This window comes from Rhamphochromis longiceps, linkage group LG23, assembly GCF_057381845.1.
Source record: "Rhamphochromis longiceps isolate RC_006_pf linkage group LG23, R_longiceps_female_GT1.1, whole genome shotgun sequence".
NCBI lineage: Eukaryota > Metazoa > Chordata > Actinopteri > Cichliformes > Cichlidae > Rhamphochromis > Rhamphochromis longiceps.
Window position 1 is genome coordinate 8,936,254 of NC_140578.1, and position 19,675 is coordinate 8,955,928.

Below are 19,675 nucleotides of genomic sequence, written 5' to 3' on the forward strand. Positions count from 1 at the left end.
TTATTCAGCAGGAAATTTGCATAACAGTTCCTCCTCCACATAAGCTGTCTAAACTTCACACACAGACACAACCAATTGGCTTAAAGCTCTAAGATTTTGCTATACATGCTAAGGGATCTCGGCTTGCTGAGGAAATAAAGCCTGCTCATCCCTGTCTTGTATGCAGCCTCTGTTTTGGTCTTTCAGTTTGGCCTGCTGTTGCTGTGGACGCCCAGGTATTTGTCACTCCTCCAACATCCCATCCCAGGATAGCCATCGGGCAGTTGCTGCCCTTTTTCTTCTGAAGTTGACGACCATCTCGCTGATCTTACGCTTTGTTCATATTTTCAGCTAGCTTAAGTAAAAAAAAAAAAACAAAAAAACCCAAAACCAATACAAACTCTGGTACACAACTTTATCTTTGATTTTTTTTTTTATTTCAGTGTCTTATTTATTTGTTCACATGATTGTTTCTTCTTTTTTTTTTGTTTGGCTTTAGGGGCCAGGATATAGTTTTAGTTGGTTTTTGTTGCTATCTGAGGTAGCCAGGATTGCGCCATCATTTCCACCACGTCAGAATGGTCTCTACGTTTCATATTATGTTTTTTTTGTGCTAATATTTCTTGCACTAAATAAAGCAAAGGAGGAAGTTCTCCTCTGCAGCTGTTGTTTTTGGAAATATCACTAATAACAAACACATGGCTGGCCTGTTTTCACTTTTCAGCTTTCTATTGTCCAATAACTTTGTCTCACACATGTTTCAGTTTTACTTCTTTTTGCAAATGGAAACATGTAAACCATTATTACATTTCAACAATGTTTATTTGATTCCAATTAAATCATGAACATATAAAGACTTTATCAAATAATATACTTTTAAAACAATAGATAAGTCTCCATTCTAATAATTATTAGATTATTCTGTTATTATATGTTACCTTATATATGTAATCAAAGTAGTTGAATTAGAATACTGCTGTAGATCACATTATACCCTTTAATATAGAGTGTGTGAGCTGTATGTAGTTTAGTTCTCATTATACTTTTGAGTTAACAGAACATATTCACATATTAGTTCATTAGATAAATGTGCATCACTCTGTATCCTTGATCTGCTGGGAATGTGTTACACTGTTTTCTTGACATGCTTAATTGTTGAATCATGAAGAGAAGGTTGTAAGCAGGAGACTCTGTGTCTAAAGACAGGGGAGATAGATAGACCACATTCCACACCCCCACCTTACAGAAAGCAGAGAAACAACTGCCGAGGTCATAACTTAGGCGCTGTAACAGAGAAAAATGTGATGTTTTGGCTTTTACGACTAGCTGGGGGCCACTAGAGACTATAAAAAGCTGAGCAACCCGTCACCATTTTGAGACATGTGCCTGACCCTCTGGTAGCATCTCTCCCGTCCGGACGTTGTAATGCTCTGACTGTTGAATTGTATGGAAATAAATGATTGTTGATTGAGCATTTATACACTGAGTATTGTCCCTCCTTCAGCCCAAAGATTCAAAGAATTGGGAGAATTCAACAACTTGGTGCCGTGTGACCCGGATCTTTGGTGTGCTGAGGAGGTGCAGATTTGACCTTTGGTGAGATCGTGAGGCGAGGTGAACAGAGGACCGGTCCAAAAATAAAAAGGTAAGCACAGCCTGTTGTATTATAAATACCAAATGTGCATATTGGGCTTTCCAAATTAATCTGTTCACTGAGTCACATGTATTTTCACAGTAAATTTGTCGGTGTCTGGTTTTTGGCGCAAGATACTAACAACATAAGTTGAGGCTGAATTCCAGTGTGTTAAATAAACTGCTTCTACCGAGATACTAATAACATACTACGTTGGACTAGTTGCAGCCACTTTACCTTCCACATTTAATTTTGTCTAATACTGGCTTCTGTAGCAATAATACATTAGAATTTATTCTGAAGACGCGGCCATTAGTCCAGTACATTGAAGTCGAGGTTTGTTTATTTTGTTTATGGTGTCAGTGACGTCCTGGCTTTTGCCGGTGTTGTGCCAAAAAGTGATTGTCTGCCAAAAACTGATTTCCAGTGTTTCTGTGTATTTTTTATGTGTAATATCTTTACGTATGTTCGTAAATAGACTTCGGTGAACAGGGGATACAAAGGGGTTACATAAAGAATTAAAAAATTATCTGTTTTTTAAGTATCTTTACAACTTGTACTTACATTATAACCAATCCGGTCCTTTATCCCCACTTAAAATATTTTTACAGAACTATTGTAATATTTGCTGCCATTTCTGCTGTCCTGTTGGGCAACTTACTCTTACAAAATACATTTTTAATGTTAATGAGATTTTTTTTACTGCATAAATAAAGGTTATATAAAAGTCGCTGCCAAAAACTGATTGCGGCTTGTATCTTGCTACACGAATGTTGTTTGTGGCTCAAGATGACTTTATGTCATCCATAAGGGATGCATTTGACATATGTTTAACATATTATAGCCCAACAAGTTACTTATAGCACTTTAAATATGAGCAATCGCTTTTTGGCAAATACCGGAAATCAGTTTTTGGCAGACAATCACTTTTTGGCACAACACCGGCTATGAAATAGAAGTTGATTTAAGGAAAAGCAGATGCTGGCTTCACGGTGCAGTTGAACGCTGGCAACGCGAGAGCGAAACACGTCCGTAGGTTTGGTTTATGATACGGCGTGTTCCGGTGGTGCGGCCGTGAAGTGCAGTAGTGGTTGGTGCTAGTTTTAGTACATTGGATAGAGGTTTTGACGGTGGTTTGTGGCGTCAGTCGAGTTTTAAGGGCTGCGGTCATAATACAAAGTAAAATTTAAGTACATAGCAACACCTGGTTTATGATGTCAGGTATAACTTCGGGGATGCAAGCATCACTTTTATGATGCGACTTTGCCCCGTGGTGGCGGTCATAAGCGCAGAGAAAGGGGTATTTTGGTCTATGGTGCAGTGTGCTTTAAGAAGATCTAATAGTTGAGCTCAGAGGTTTCTGTGTAAAATTCCCGCTGAGGAAAAGTGTTGTGTGTGAGTGTGAAGGCGCGCTCTGGGTGAGAGTGTGTGTGTGAAGCTGCGAAGCGCGCTCTGGGTGCTGTCTTGTGGGTAAAGCGCGCACTGAGTGAGAGTGTGAGTGAGGCGCGCTCTGAGTGTATTTTTTGTGTGAAGTGTGAAGCGTGAACACAGTGACAGTGACGGTTGATGTGTTTGATTAGGAGGACATTAGAGCAAATACACATTTTAGGATCAAAGGTTGATGCCTAGTGTACCTGTGGAACATTTTGCCCTAGGAGTGGCGACCCTCCTGTCCGTGGACGCGTGGCCAGGACCGGCGTCGTCCGGGTGCCGAGGTGGTGACTTGGGGAGGTGAGGGCCCCCGCATAGCTACGGAAATAACACTGGAACGGCCGTGTAATCACGGGTTCACATTTATTCCGGACTAGAACAAGACACATTTTGCGAACAAACGTTGAGTCTAGATTAGTAAAAAAATATAAAAAGGTTGAATTCCTCGTTTCAGTGGTTGAAATTGTTGTGTGCCTGTCCCCTGACGAGTGTGAAATTAAAATAAAGAGGGAATTTGGAGCCACATAGAGATAGACGGGCATAATTGGGTGTATTACTCTGTGGTGTAATAAAAATAAAAAGGAGAGATAGTAAGAGGTGTGCAGTGGAGAATTATGGAGGAGTACAGAGAGGAATGTGTTGGGAGACTGGCGTACAGTTTACGCTGTCAAGGTAGGCGGGTTGCCTGCTTATCTGTTTAACATGTGATGAAAATGAAATTAAATAAATCTCTTAGTGTGTTAATACAGGAAGCTGCGGACCTGGACCAACTGCCCCCACAAGCACAGCGGCCGAAGCAAAATTATAGGTAATGGGAACCACACCCAGCACGAATCAGCAGCTGTGAAAAAGACAGCAGCGAGGAGAGAATTAGAGGAGAAATTAAGAGAAGTTTTAACACATAAAATTGGGGCCAACGGACTTGTGGAGGTTGGGACGGCGTCCGGAGCATCACAACAAAAAGGTGAAACAAAAACACACAAGCAGAGAAATCTGAGAGAAAGGCTCCTTTTAAGGTAACGCCTAGTTTGAGAAAAGATAAAATTAACCTGCTTTTATACAAATGCACATACACGCAATGAAGAAACAGCTTACACTCATGAACACGTGAAGATTTTCCAGCAAGGTTAAAGAAAAATTAACATACTTAAATGATGAAGTCTATACATTACTGACAAAGAAACCCTCTGGGTTGCAGGACAACAATTTAACTAAAAAAAAAAAAAAAAAAAAAAAGGAACACTGGTCTAACCAACCAGGCAAGACACAACAAATTTAGTGGTTAAAAGATTCAAATTGTGACATGTTTTCTGTTGATTGATTAATAAAAGTGATTACTGAATGAAAGAAAGTTCCTTTTTTGGGCTTTTAAACATGATCTTAAGAATTTTAACATATACCGGTGTTGTCCTGTCAACTTGGTGGGTTAGGAGTTGATTATATCGGGAGACAAAAAACAAAAAAAAGGGGGAGAGAAGGCTGACACAGGGCCTGGCCCCATTGTCTCCCCTCTGAATAACACAGCGAACACAACATCATTTTCCTGTTCGTTTGTTTTTGTTTTTTGTTTGTTTTTGTTTTGTTTTGTTTTTGTTTTTTCTATACATATTTAATTACAGGCTGCTTTGCCGGCCCTGAAAGCCGAGGCTGACTGGACTCCTGCTCTCCCCCATACGTGACACTGACCAAATGCTGCAACAGCTGGACCCACAACAACGACCTGAGAATGTCAACAGAGCTGCAGGAATGTGATCTCATGCAGCCGAGACGGAGAGCACTAAACCTAAGGCCCGTTTCACTACACGGGGGAAAATTCCCAGACTGCGTCAGCTGACAGAGCTGTGACGAGACGCCCGCCAAGCCCGAATGAAAAGTAAGGCCGAGCGAAAGAATGCTGACCTTGATAACTTTGCATTCACACTGTGCAGGACAGTGATGGACCAACACGGATGATCGGGTGGCGAAAAAGGGCGTGACCGAGACAAGAGGAGTAACTGAGGACAGAAGGCACCTCAGAATGGACAAAAACACAGAAGAAGATGCAGGTTTCACCTGCGGTGAACATCGACACTGGAGAAAGGACTGCCCCAATTGGGGTCAGAACCAGGACGGACTGAATTTTGAGCAGCAGCAGCAGCAATGGTCGCAAACAAACTGAAAAGGAGGGGGGCAGGACCCCAGGGCATGCTTCAGGCCGTGGTTTACCCAGAACACCAGAACAGGAAAGTGATGAACACACACACACACACACACACACACACACACACACACACACACACACACACACACACACACACGTCTCCAAACACACAGATTCAGAATGAAGTGAAATACACACATGAACACGTGCACTCGTTGAGTGAGTGAGAAATGACACACACACACACACACACACACACACACACACACACACACACACACACACACACACACACACACACACACACACACACACACACACACACGGGAATGCTGATTCACTGAGAAGTGATGCACACACATACACATGCACACGCTGATGCAATGAAGAATGCTTTGCTTATGCTGATATGCAAAATGCTGCACACAAACATCCCAATGCATAATTTTTATGAGGAGCCATTGATTACCATTAAATACTTAGAATGTGTTATATGTCACCCAGAGGGCATTTATGTAGATTTTAGGAATAAGGTCTAAAAAAAGTTTGGTTATGAAAACAATGTCTGTGCGTGATGTCTGTTTATGGCTCAAGGCCTTGACTGAATTCTTTGCTGTGCTTCACACAGCCCTGATGAGGAACAGTGGCACAGAGTGAAAATGATGAATTAATAGTGTAAGTTTTAGGTCGGAGTACGGCATTTTCTGTGATTGAGTTTTAATTCAAGGAGGAACAAAAGGTGTTACGGCACCTGAGGTTCTCATTCCCACACAATATTGTCCCGGCAGGAAGCAAAATGTTCCTGTGAATTTCTGGTTGATTGTTTGGTTTTGTTTAGCGCTAGCTTGATTTTATCAGTGAGCTTTGGCTTGTGTTCTTTCTCGTAAGCGAGAGAGGATAGTTTTATGCTTGGACATGTCTGCAACAGGCCCTAGTTTGTGTTATTGTTGTTAGTGTTTTGTTGGTTATGTCTGTTTTCGTTTTGTTACAGTGCACTGAGATAAGAAAATCTGAGAGGTGTGATCCACCGGTGGTGATATGTTGATATTTTGTGAGTTTATGATTTAACAATCAGCTCTTTAAACCAGGCCTGAAAGATTGAAATTTAAAGCGCTATGAAATATTCTTACAAAAACAGTTGCAAAGTGTGCTTCTCCATGATTGTAATTGGCTTGGGAGAAATTCACTTATAGGGAACACTGAGAAGTTCTGAGTCTAAAAGGATTGCACCGAGTCAATCCGGCCCAAAAAACAACAAGGAATTGTTTTCCTTTAAAATGATGACGTCATCTTGCTGGTGATGGAGGCTCGAATAGGTTGCGCGGGAGACTCCATTATCAGCAACATCTGGTATGAATGTGTATGGAGGTATGCATGTGAATGGACTGTGATGGACTGACGACTAAAAGTTTTGACTGACTTGATACTGAGACAATGACTGCACCAACTTTAGGATTAGTAAATGCCAATAAACAATTCATAAACAATTCACCCAGCCGACAAGAGAAGGGTGGATGCTTCGCTTTGTTTTGTTTTGTTTTTTCAGGAGCAGGAGGATAAGAGAGACTGGAGGAGGAGACTCTAGCTTCACATAAGTATGAACTGCAGACTTAACACTGTGGTTGCTGATTTTGAGTTACCGATGTTTGCATTAAGAAAACTGTGCTATATTAGCTGTGTTTTGAGTAAGGTATCATGTTATATTATTGGGAATGCCAAATGCTACAGTGGAGAAGACTTTTTATACCACTCATGACTGGAATATGTTATTATTAACCACAGCAGGCCACTGTAAAAAGTCAATTAAATTTTATAGAGGAAAATCGCCAAAATGGAACAATACCTATGAATGACTGGCCACATTCAGAATAGAGATATGCAATAATAAACATTGGTCCACGTGATTTAGGTTCTCACTTGAAATAGTAAGTTATTAAATGTAGAATATAATCGACAGGGACATTTGATAGGATGTGGTACTGAAAAAGAACAAGAGCAAAGTAAATAAAGAAAATATTGTGTTTAGTTTGGATAAATTCAAATTAAAATGTACCATTACACTCAGAGGATCAATATGAAATAAAACATATGCAAAATTTGTAGGAAGTACATGACTGATAACTGTTCTGTCCTGAGCGTTTGTTTCTAGAGCACCCACTTGACCACACCAACAGTTTCTCGCCACCGAGGAGGGGTACTTGCAAAAAGAATAAAATAAAAATCTGAGTTTAACAAAACATTTTAAATGTAAATATCAAGCTTACCTTTCTTTTTCCATGAAATGTGCTTGTGGGCACGCCAGCCATTTTGAAAAGGTGGGCAAAACAATTGGCAAGGCCACACCCCCACACATGTGATATAATTTTAAAGGTACTGTTGCCCTCTCTTAAGAAACATCAGGAATTAGAGGAGTGGCAAGTAGAGTATGCGAGCTACAAGCAAAAACTAAAATGTGTACTACAGTGTGCAAAAATGAAATACTGGGTCATCAGGGGGTCATGAGGGACATTTATAAAACTAAAAGTCCCACTAACCTTAAAGTGCACTTGAAAAGCTCACACAAGAAGGTTAACCTAGCTTACCTAGAAGACCTCATCAGGGGGAGCACACTCCCCCTCCTTGAAGAGCTCACCCACTCAACCCGCATCCCCAGAAAACAGCTAACCCCAGATAAGGCAGCGTGATGTATCCCGAGACAACAGGACTGGGACATCTAAATAAAGGTGTGAAACAATCGCCTTCAAAAGGTTATCAATTCACTTGAACCAAAATTAGGACCACTCGGTGCGGCAAGAGTTAATAGTTATTAGTCTCAACACCCAAGGATAACCAGAAGAGCATGACTGATATGATGGAACTGGGATTTTGTTACACTTAATTTTTGCAAAACACAAATAAAACTAAATTGAAACTAAGGATTTTCAGAAAATAAAAACTACACTAAACTAGCAAAGAATTGGTAAAAACTAATTACAACTGGTAAAAATTGAAAATCTGGAGTCGAAACTAAATAAAAATAACAACTAATGGAAATGGCGAAAAGTTTAAAACCCTGGTGCAGAGATTGGCAAATCTGACCAGGAAACGTTATAAAATGGATTGTCAGGATAGTCAGCGTTAAAGCCACTTTTGACAGTCCATACTAGGATGGCATTGGACATCTTCGGGGCGGAAGAGGGTTGGTGTGACCAAGGTGTGGTTTGGCTTGTTGTATGTACATTTCAAAATGCTACACCTCTGGATGGACCAGTTACCAGGGCATGGAAGGATGACAGACTTTATTACATGAGGAGAAGGGACATTTTCGGGATCGAAGATCCTCAGGGATGACAAGGCTGGAGCAACGGTACTCGAGAGAAGAATTTCTGATACTTTCTGAGATATGATGTCACCAACCTTCTCTTTTAAGTGTCTAGCTCCGGTGAATTGACACATGGGAGTGTGTCAAAAAAGGGGGAAGTGGAAGTTGAGTTTGAACATCAAACAATGGTGATATGAAAATTTCTATGAGTTTATTTTTGTGTTTAATAAATTAGCTATGGTAAAACTTAAGCTTATAATGTGTTAGACTTAGAAAGGGTTCACTAATTTTTGATTTCTTTTACACACACATAGATTATGATTAGAATAAGTCCTGAACATAATATTTTAAACCAAATTTGAATCATTAGAAGAACAATGGATAACAATATTAGATTATCAAGGCTAGGGAGAGAGGTGTTTTGGTTTTCTGTCTCTTGCAGAGAAAGGAACAGACACCAGACGGGGACCCGGAGATGTGAGGACCCTTCACAGCAGGGACAGATGTAGGGACTGCCGAGACAGCAACTGGGGTCAAGTGTCATGACGTTTGGGCTCCTGGAGAAGATGGATCCCACAAACACAGCAATAACCATGAAGGGGTTGGCGAAAACCAGGAACACCAGACCAACGAGGTTCAAGAGGCTCTTGGCAAAAAGGGGGACACGCCGGTGACCCCAAAATACACAGATCTTTGTTTGAAATCGGGGCAGAATAATCCCCAGAACTGTGCAATGACTAAAGGGTGGTCTAACCCCGGAGGTCGAAGAAAGAAGCTGAGAATCACCCAAACTGGAAGACACTGGTAGCTGCAGCAATAAAAATAAAGGTTAAAAGCTCCTTAGACAGAGGTTCTAGTCTAAGTACATTTGAAAGGTATAAGGGGGCATTAAAATGGGAGTGGAAAACTGGAGCACCAAAATAAAGCTGTGGGAGAATTGGGGAGTGATGGGAGAGTCATCTGTAACTGCTGTTATGGTTGTAAATCTAACTTTGCTTGCATCTGAACTGCGTGAACACAGAGGTCATCCCACATATGGTCCACCCGTTAAAGGGGGACAGAGGGCCTCAGGATCAAGGAAACTTGGACCTTGCGACCCTGGAGTGCATGTTGTAAGTGATCTCTTTCAGAGATCAAAAGGGGGAATTATTAGATTATTCTGTTATTATATGTTACCTTATATATGTAATCAAAGTAGTTGAATTAGAATACTGCTGTAGATCACATTATACCCTTTAATATAGAGTGTGTGAGCTGTATGTAGTTTAGTTCTCATTATACTTTTGAGTTAACAGAACATATTCACATATTAGTTCATTAGATAAATGTGCATCACTCTGTATCCTTGATCTGCTGGGAATGTGTTACACTGTTTTCTTGACATGCTTAATTGTTGAATCATGAAGAGAAGGTTGTAAGCAGGAGACTCTGTGTCTAAAGACAGGGGAGATAGATAGACCACATTCCACACCCCCACCTTACAGAAAGCAGAGAAACAACTGCCGAGGTCATAACTTAGGCGCTGTAACAGAGAAAAATGTGATGTTTTGGCTTTTACGACTAGCTGGGGGCCACTAGAGACTATAAAAAGCTGAGCAACCCGTCACCATTTTGAGACATGTGCCTGACCCTCTGGTAGCATCTCTCCCGTCCGGACGTTGTAATGCTCTGACTGTTGAATTGTATGGAAATAAATGATTGTTGATTGAGCATTTATACACCGAGTATTGTCCCTCCTTCAGCCCAAAGATTCAAAGAATTGGGAGAATTCAACACTAGCAATACAAATATTGGTATAAAAATATAGTCTTTATATGTGTGTGTGTGACAGTGAATAGGAGCTTGTGGTTTTCTCTCTTGAGTTTTTCAGGCTCTATGCGTAGTCATCTGCTAGTGTGTCAAAGTAGTTGCTGTCTGCATAGATAAGGAAGCCAGAGAAGAGGCTGTCAGCCCAGCCAGCATCTGCAAATAAACCGTTCTGGTCATGGTAGAAGATTTCCATCCACACCTCGTCTTCTGGATTCAGGTACATGACGGTGGACCCAGATGCCACGTCATGGTTTCCTGTATTGGCATCAAAAGTTTTGATGCGATACTGACCATTCTGCACCAGACCGATAGCCAGGTGTTTGTTGGCCAGTGTAATGTCATAGGAGAAATAATAAATGCCTGGGTATGCACAGATGAACTTGCCCGTCTGTGGGTTGTAGTGTCCGCCTTCATCGAAGAGGATCTTGTTGAACTTAATGGGGGTTTTCTCTGCAGGGTAGCTGCTGGTGATTCCCGCAGAGAAAGCAGATTTAGGCATGAGGCTGCCACATTTGCAGGTTCCCGCAGTGCCCCGCGGTCCTCGTTTGCCCTTGTCCCCTTTCTCCCCGTCGGGTCCTGGAGGTCCAAGCAAGCCACCATCTCCGTTCTCTCCCGTAGGGCCTCGTTTGCCTGGAGGGCCGCGGTCACCTCGTTCTCCAAGTTTACCTGTCGGGCCTACCCTGCCCTTCACTCCTGAAAGCAAAACACAATGCTTGCAACATCAGTCTCTAATTGAAGGATTCAGTTTGACTACTGTTAAACCAGAAACACAGCTCCCCAGTCATTGTCAGGGATTAAGTCAACCTTTGAACAAAGTCACTTGACATTCAAACTGGCTTGATTAACCCTTCGGTGCATTCAGTCAGCACCACTGTCGCAGTAAATACCCTGGAGACAGGCAACATTGTGATTGTGATTGTTTTTTTTCTGCAGGGCTTTTCCTAATAAGTGGCTCCATGTTCAGTTGAAAGTGAATTCCTGTTTCCAGGCATAATGGAAAACACAGGTGAATGACGTTTATTTATCCCTGACAGATTTATGGCATTTCAGACTTCACAGGCTGATATTAGGATAATATTTCTGTTGGATGAGGCTAACAGGTACAGCCCTTCCAAATATTTTGTAATAACATTATGGAAGATTTTCCTATGCTAAAACTGTACTTTCTGAACAATCTGAAGAAGTAAAAAATAGAAATTTAAGCTAATCTGCCTGTAGAAAACCATGGGAAAGTTCAGATATACCCAGCTTATAGAGTATAAGCAAATTTGTTAGCATTACTGTGATGCAAAACCTAAAGTTTACTGCAATATATCTACACATTCACACACCTAAACCCACAAGGATGCTTTCTAACAGAAGCAGCTGGAGATTGCATATGACTACCAAGGCTGCATACTGCTACCAAGGAATTTACTTAACACCGTGCATGAACCAGGATACATCAGGATTAGTTTGTGATATTTTGTTGAGAACACCAAGACCGTGTTACACAGTTTTTCGTACTTCAAATTGTTGTGTGTTTGTGAATAAATTCAGATCTAGTACCAGCAAGTCCTTTGCTCCAAATTCCTGGATGCAGATCTACGTATTAATCAGTTACGAGTGGTGAAGCCAAACCACATCACTGGTAAAAGTTTTGTGCAAATCCATCCATAATTTTGTAATCCAAATAGAGGGAAAGAAAAAACCCCGATCCAATCACATAACCTTCTTGGCAGGAATAATAACAAAGAATGCCCAGGGTAATATGGTTAGTGCAGCAGTTATGCCTCTGAATTTCATCACAGTCAAACAATCAATATGTGGTTGAAGTGAAGACTTGTTCATGATAAATGAAGGAGAGATGATATCTGAAGATGATTCAAAGTGTTGCATTTGTACCTTACAGCTTTTTTGTGTAAACTTGTGCAGGGTTTGTGCTCTTGGGTAAGATGGCGCCGATGTGTATGGCTCGCCGTCTGTTCCTCCACGTTTCTGTTTTAATGTTTTTATTTTGTTATGATGTCGACTCCCTGCTGGTCTATGGTCGCCAAGTTTTACTTGATCTGTTTTTAAATCACCTCTTAAAACACATTTATTTACCTTGGCTTTTAGCACAGCAGGACTTGTTGATGTCTCTTAATATGTTTCTTATTAATTATATGATTTTTAATTTTAAGATATTTTATATGTAATTTAAACTGTTTCCTCTCTGTTTTATATTTGTAGCACTTTGGTCAACATTGCTGGATGTAAAGTGCGTTATAAATAAAGATGCTATGCTATGCTATGCTATCTGATGTGTGCAAGGACGTGAGTTCTAGACTTAAGGCATGACTTTATAAGTATTAAAAACAATCCTTACATTTGAATTTTTTAAAATTATGTTAGTTTGTGCAATTACTTTTGAGCCTCTGACAATGAGAAGTGTGTTTAAAAATGAATAGTCAATGCAAAATAATCACTTTGCCTCTTGAATTACAGCTAAAGATTGCAGGATTGCAGGGTTTCAATAGTTCTGTGTCTTTGATCATGTAGTGACTGTTTAATTTAAAATTCACTGTAATGGAGGCGAAACTAAAAGAACGATGTCTGAAACAGCACAGTAAGGAAAACAAACACCAGAACTTTTCACTAAAGAAAATCCTTTTACAAATCTGTCTTTCTCATCCACTCAAAGCTACTTCTATCCTCTTCATCTAGCACAGATTTACCTTTGGCCTTTAAGGATGGGTAGTCATTGTCAACTTTGTGGCTCCATGTTCAGTTGAAAGTGAATTCCTGTTTCCAGGCATAATGGAAAACACAGGTGAATGACGTTTATTTATCCCTGACAGATTTATGGCATTTCAGACTTCACAGGCTGATATTAGGATAATATTTCTGTTGGATGAGGCTAACAGGTACAGCCCTTCCAAATATTTTGTAATAACATTATGGAAGATTTTTGCAACACATGCAGCATCTGCTTTAAAATAATCAAACTGTTTACACCCAGGATTTGCCATCTCAAGCTAGTTTAAAAACTATAAAGCTAATTCGAAAATGAGTCTGAGCGACATAAACCACCATTCTAAGGACAGACACATTACAAGCACTAATTAAATGTATTGCATGTGTGCATTTTTCTTTCTCAATCATAAGCTGGCTCCCTAAAATGATCCTCAGAACCTGTGGCAGTAACTGTACTTGATACACTTTATGGCAAAGGTGCACCTTTTTCTTGTTTTTTATTACAATAAATGTTGGCATTTCACACACAGTGCTGTCTGTAATGATCAGATTGAAGGAGTTGGAGACCTGATGTGTGTTTACATTGACTTCCCCTTTATTGTTAAGCCTCCAGTCCTGTAGGAGAGATCATTTAATAACTTTCACACACATCATTTTATCTTCTCTATGCGCCAGCTTTTCACTTCACGCACACACTGGCAGTATTTCTTTATCAGCAGACATAAAGTAATACTGTATCTGTTTCATATTATACCTGTGTCACCCTTTTCTCCTTTTTCACCCTTCCTGCCATCTCTGCCATCTCTTCCTGGGATACCCACATTCCCATCTGCTCCCGGGGGCCCGCTGGGACCTGGTTTGCCAGGCAGTCCGGGTGACCCAGGAACACTGCAGATCAGTCGTGGGGCTTTGAGCTTGGTGTCAAACAACTCTCCCGAGACACAGGGCCACAGACAGACAAATCCCATCAAGGTCCACATCTTCAAACCTGTATATACAGCCAAAAGAGAACATTAATATAGATGTTTGTGTCTCCACGTTAACTCACAAAGTTCCGAGCAACTCTCAAGTTAGTTTTGTGTTTGCAGATGTTTGGGCAAAGGAGGCAGATAACGAACAATAATGAATCAGTGAGTCCAGACACTTAGCGGTCCTATTATATTGATCAGTGCCATTAAACACTCAAAACGTTCTTGTCAGGGTGTCAGACAGAGAAACTGCATATCAGTGAATCAAACTTGTGATCAAATGCAGCATGAGGCCAGATGTGATTTTTGTAATGAGAAGCAATTGCTTCTGATTCCTTTTCACACGCCGATGTTCTCATCCTGCCACAGATTTGCATGTAATAGACTTCAAGCGAAATCTTTGTGTCTGCTCCAAGTCTTGTCTCTTTTTGTGCCAAAACATTCCCGAGCCATGACATAACACCCAGAACAATTTCTGTCAGGGGAACGTGATCATGAAGCAATGGCGTTATACATACATGTAAGAGAGAAAAGAAGGAGACATGATCACACCTCTATTTCTGTAACAGAACGTAAAGCAGGCATTAAAAGCAAAAACACTTAATGGTGATTCTGCATCCTGATGTTCAACATCAAACATTCCACAGCAAAGAAATCATATGGAAACATACCGAAAATGTCTTCAGCTGTGTGAAAATCTTTTGGATTCGCAGATTTGATTATTACACACACACACACACACACACACACACACACACACACACACACACACACACACACACACACACACACACACACACACACACACACACACACACACAGATTTGCCCATGTGGGCGTGAGAATGTGAGTTTTGCATCTGCTGCTTGTCTCTGGTCAGCGGGGGCGTTGGAACATATGTGTCAGGTCTACAAAGAAGGATAATCCCCTTGTCTGCCTTTTCAAAAAATTTATTACGGCATGTTTTTCTTTGCCTTTACACATTTGGTTTGTCTGTCAATGCAAGCACATTAGACAAATTAGGTGCATACTACATGATGAGCTAAACAGGAAGGAGACACCACACATACACGCAGGCTGCTCTCCTCCTTCTTGTAAGAGTAGTATGTTTTTGATTTTGCGGGTAATGAACTGGCCACAGAGCCAATGTGAGGTCCTGGGAGAGAGAAACCCCGCCCGCCATCTCCAGTCTGCAGCAATGATGTCAGCATTAGTAAAAACGCTGTCTTTAAAGAAGTGGACAACTGTTTACACACACAGCTGTGTTGTGCATGCAAACACATCCAAACACAGATAAACGCAGTCCTTCTAAGCCGCATTAGTAATATGCGTTATTTAAAAGCTCCTGCTGCATAGCGCTCCCTAAGAGATGTTTATTTACTATGAAGATCTAAAAAAGCTCTTTTCATTCATTTGATCTTCTTGTAAACATGTAGAGCGAGGCAGACTTTGCACCAAAAAAAAAAAGTCCTTTACTGAAAATAAAGGTTTTCATCCACTTTGACTGACAGCTACTAAAGTGTTTCTGATGTCAGAAATAGATGCATGTGAAACAAACACCAGACATTTTAGACATGTAACTTCTTTTCATTGCATTATTGCACTGCAATGCAATCTGACTATACAAGCTTAGAAAACACGTGTGGGTAGAAGTACTCAGTTTTGAGCAGAAAGTTTTCATCACTTTTATAAACATTCTGAATGAACAACGTCTTGTGATAATAAACCAGTAGACAGAGACATTTAATCCATGTTCTTACCCAACACTTGGCAGCTGTTCATCCCCAAACCAGGTCAAACTTCTCACTCTTGAGTGTCTCCGTCCTCCTATCTGCTCAGATTCTCATCTTTCACAAGATTCGAGTCCCCGTTGAACATGTTACTGTCAGACATCTATGTGCAGAGATCAGCTGCTTGTGCAGTACAGCAGCACAAGCAGCAGCCAGGACTCCTTTCAGTGCAACTCTCTCTCCATCCCTCCCTCTTTCCCCTTTATCCACTCCCTTCTTTCTGCCTCATAAATGTCCTAAGGCAAACAGCCATTAGCCAGGCAAGCCCAGTATGTGCATACAGAAAAAACTCCATTATGTCATTGATGAAGACTCTTTTAGAGTGAGACTCCCAGTGTAAAAGTCAGAAACTGGAATCTTCAAGATTAATAAATGACAGAACTCATTTGTGTCTAGTTGACCTCAGTTTTAATTGTATTTCTGACATTTACTCCTAGATGGCACCAAGCACGACATGTGAGTGTGTTGACGGACCTCTGGGATTATTTCTTTGTCACGTTGCTGTGTTGAAGGCAATTTGCTTTACAGGTGGTAATCCTGCTAAATACATACATCATACAAATAACAATATAAGATCAAAAATAAAATGCAAAAATAAGACTATCAAGCCAGAAAATCAAGAACTGACTCAATAAGAAATCTTTCAAATGTTTCTAAGAAAATCTTTTGCCCTCATTACTGTTATTATGTAGGTTTTAAAAAGTGTTTTGAAATGGTTGAGAGTCTGGGCAGCTCTTATGTATAAAGGTAAATTGTTCCAAATATTAGGAGCTGCTACTGAAAAGCCTCTGTTGCTTCTGCTTTTAAGCCTGGATCTAAGAATGTCTGAGAGCAGCTGGTTTGTAGACCTCAGTGCTCTGGTAGGATTGCAGGGTTTCAATAGTTCTGTGATGATGTTTTGTGAAATATTTAGAAGCACTTATCTAACTATGTTCCCTTTCAGTCGATTCACTCGGTACAACACGTATAATATGGGATATCACGTCCCCATGTGTCCTGGCACCTGTATTTACACCTTTGAGGCATATGACCTGTGATGACATGTGCACATGCTCCCTTCCCTTGTTAAAGCTGTCTCACTCATTTTCTGTCACTAAGAGCCACCCTTGTTCCCTGGTGAAGGAATGGAGGGTGCACCCTGTGGGGTGATTCCAGGTATGGGATCTTCTTTTCTTCAGGGTCAACACTTACTGCCTTATATTGGTGCTGGAGGCCCTTTGTGGGCCATTTTGAACCCACTAGATCTGTGGATATGAGGTTTATTTCATACAAGACTGCATTGCTTCTTGCTTTGGCTTGTGTAAAGGAAGTGGGTGACCTTATATTAAATTTTTATCTATATGGTACCAAATCACCTTCATGACTTATTTGTACACCCCTTATGCATACAGTTCTCTTCTGAGGGTCTCAAGGTTGTATTGCACCCAAATGGCACATATTTACCAAAAGGTTATTTCTGCAGCTTGTACCTTTATGTAATTTGAGCTTCTGAGGTGGCATTCTCTGGGTCTGGTGTGTTTGTGCTACATACCTATATTGACTGCGCTCAGGATGTGTGCTTATGTGACCAGTCGCTCTCTGTTTTGCTATCCAGCTAGAAGTAGAGCTCTGTCTAAACAAAGGCTCTCCCACTTGTTAATGGAAGCTATCTCCCTAGTGTAGGGCACCAAATGTCTCTCTTTGCCTCAGGGAGTAGGAACACATTCCACCAGTGGAATGGCAACTTCATGGGCGCTTTTTAAAGGGTTCCCTGTGAGTGTGCTATTTGTACTGCAGCTAGCTTATCATCACCACACACTTGTTTGGTTTTATTGTTGGGATGTTACAGCCCATTCAGTGGTTTATTCTGTCCTTTCTGCTGGTTCTACCATGTGGTGCTGGTCTGATTCCATGTATATATGTCCCATGCTATATGTGTTGCACCACGTTAATCGACTGAAAGGAGACCAACAGTTGTGCCTATAACTTTGGTTCCCTGAAGGAGTTTGGCACGGTGATGAGCAGCTATCAAACTGAGGAATGACTGATGACGGGGGTATATGTGTAGGCAGGGCCACATACGTTATTGCAAGTCATCTGCCTTAAAGGCATGAATATGTTCAGCCAGAACATGCAGGGGTGTGATATTCCATACTATGTAGGGTTGCCAACCGTCCCTTAAAATACGGAATCGTCCCGTATTTCGAAACAAAAGTACACGTCCCGTATTGAGCTAATAAGGGACGCACTTTGTCCCGTAATACAGTGAGAATCAAAAGTAGTCTATAACTTTTAATGGAATTAACGCTTTGTTTGAAAACATAATTCCCAGCCCCTCTCCTGCTTTGTGACCAATGAGCTGACAGCACACTTACGAGTATGACAATTCAGATTACCACTCATCTCATTGGTCGAGGAAAGGTCGCTTACGGAGAAAATACCGGAAGACAACAAATGACCACAACAAGAAGCATGGCCAACAGGGAAACAAACGCAGACACTGCGGTGCAAGTCTCGGACGACAGTAAACCTAAAGCTGGGCAGACACTGTGCAATTTTTTTCAGTCACGTTATTCAGCTCCTGCTCAAACTGCACGATTGACTCGCAGTTGGTAGGTCACGATGCAGGTCTCACACTATACCGCCCGATGCTCTGATGCGACCTGAGTGCTCACACTGTGCCTCCATAAAATGAAGGTTATAACAGAAAATCTGTCGCGCTCTCTCTCTCTCCGTCTTACACTCACACAGACACACACACCACCACCATCAACTTTGCTAAATTGCTAATGAAAAACATTGATCAGGCAGCTGTGATTGAGCAGCGATGTAAATCCAACTATTTTCACGGTTGTTGTGGTCGTGATAATTTTGTGATGCCACATCGAAAAGGCTCGGATGAGCTTTCCAAAGTTCTACAAGTTGTGCCTCCATCGCTTGTGTCCAGATCACACGCTGCACAGCCGTGCTGCTCCATCTTTTACACCAACGTTTACGTGTTTGCGCGCGAGCAGTGTGAGCGGCTGTGGTGAGACCCTCACGAGCGATTGATGATCGGGAGCTGGTCGTGAGGTGTTAATCACTTCTCCTTACCCCACGTATACTACACGATGCACGATGAAGGCCAAAATCGGTCCGATCACTCAAAAATCGGCTCAAAATGGGCCTAAAACTGCACAGTGTGAGCCCAGCATTAGAGCAGCAATGTTTGTTCCCCTCAGAGAAAGGGAAGAATGGGAAAAGGAAAACACCTGGCTGGAAAAAGTTAATATGGGCATGTGCAGTGAATATCAGCGCTATGTGGCCAGAAGTATGATAATATAATTTATTTTGTGTAATAAACAACTGCAAGAATAGATGATTACAACAAATAGATGACTAATACATAAAAGTAATACATAGATGAATAATGATGATGAGTTAAGATGCGTAATCATGGGAGCAAGTGGGTTTACAAACAGGAGCAGCTGATTAGCATTAGAAAAGCTGAAATAATACCTCAACTGAAGCCAATTGTACTAAATGCACTAAATGTGCACTGTTACAAGAATGTTTTTCTTTCTATTGTTTTCTATTATTTTAAGTTAAGCAGGACAGAGTTCTTTTAAAGAAAGATTTACTTATATTCTCAAAAGTTAAGCATGACAGGCTTCTGTTTAAGAAGGAGACCTGTTTTATCGTGTTAATGTTGTCATTTTGAGCTAAAAATAAATGGCTAAATGATCATTTGTTTCACATGTGTTCATATCACAAAGAATACACATCTACTTAAATCAAATTCAAGTCAAATGGTTAAAAAAATAATTTCACACACAAAAAAAGAGCTAGAAAATTCACCACACTGGGAAGGGTGAAGACAATTGGGTCGCCCGGCCCTGGCCACGAGGTGTCCCTTATTTATTTTTCAGGGAGTTGGCAACCCTAATACTA

At 41.0% G+C, this 19,675-nt stretch overlaps 1 protein-coding gene across 1 annotated transcript; it reads right to left on the bottom strand.

The window, feature by feature from the left end:
- Nucleotides 1–5,406: 5,406 nt before the first annotated feature.
- c1qtnf7 (C1q and TNF related 7) lies at nt 5,407–15,906 on the bottom strand. Its single transcript, XM_085397359.1, has 3 exons — nt 15,737–15,906; nt 13,763–13,996; nt 5,407–10,986 (listed from the first exon to the last, which is right to left on the bottom strand). Exons 1-3 carry the CDS (start codon nt 15,756–15,758, stop codon nt 10,358–10,360), a joined length of 885 nt encoding a protein of 294 aa, XP_085253485.1. The 5' UTR covers nt 15,759–15,906; the 3' UTR covers nt 5,407–10,357.
- Nucleotides 15,907–19,675: the final 3,769 nt, after the last annotated feature.

Excerpts from the sequence above, each read along its gene's own strand:
- c1qtnf7 (XM_085397359.1), bottom strand. The coding sequence starts at position 15,758 with ATGAACAGCTGCCAAGTGTTGG. Across the intron at positions 13,997-15,736 it reads GAACAGCTGCCAAGTGTTGG|GTTTGAAGATGTGGACCTTG; the intron begins GTAAGAACATGG and ends CTGTATATACAG. Across the intron at positions 10,987-13,762 it reads AGGAGAAAAGGGTGACACAG|GAGTGAAGGGCAGGGTAGGC; the intron begins GTATAATATGAA and ends TTTTGCTTTCAG.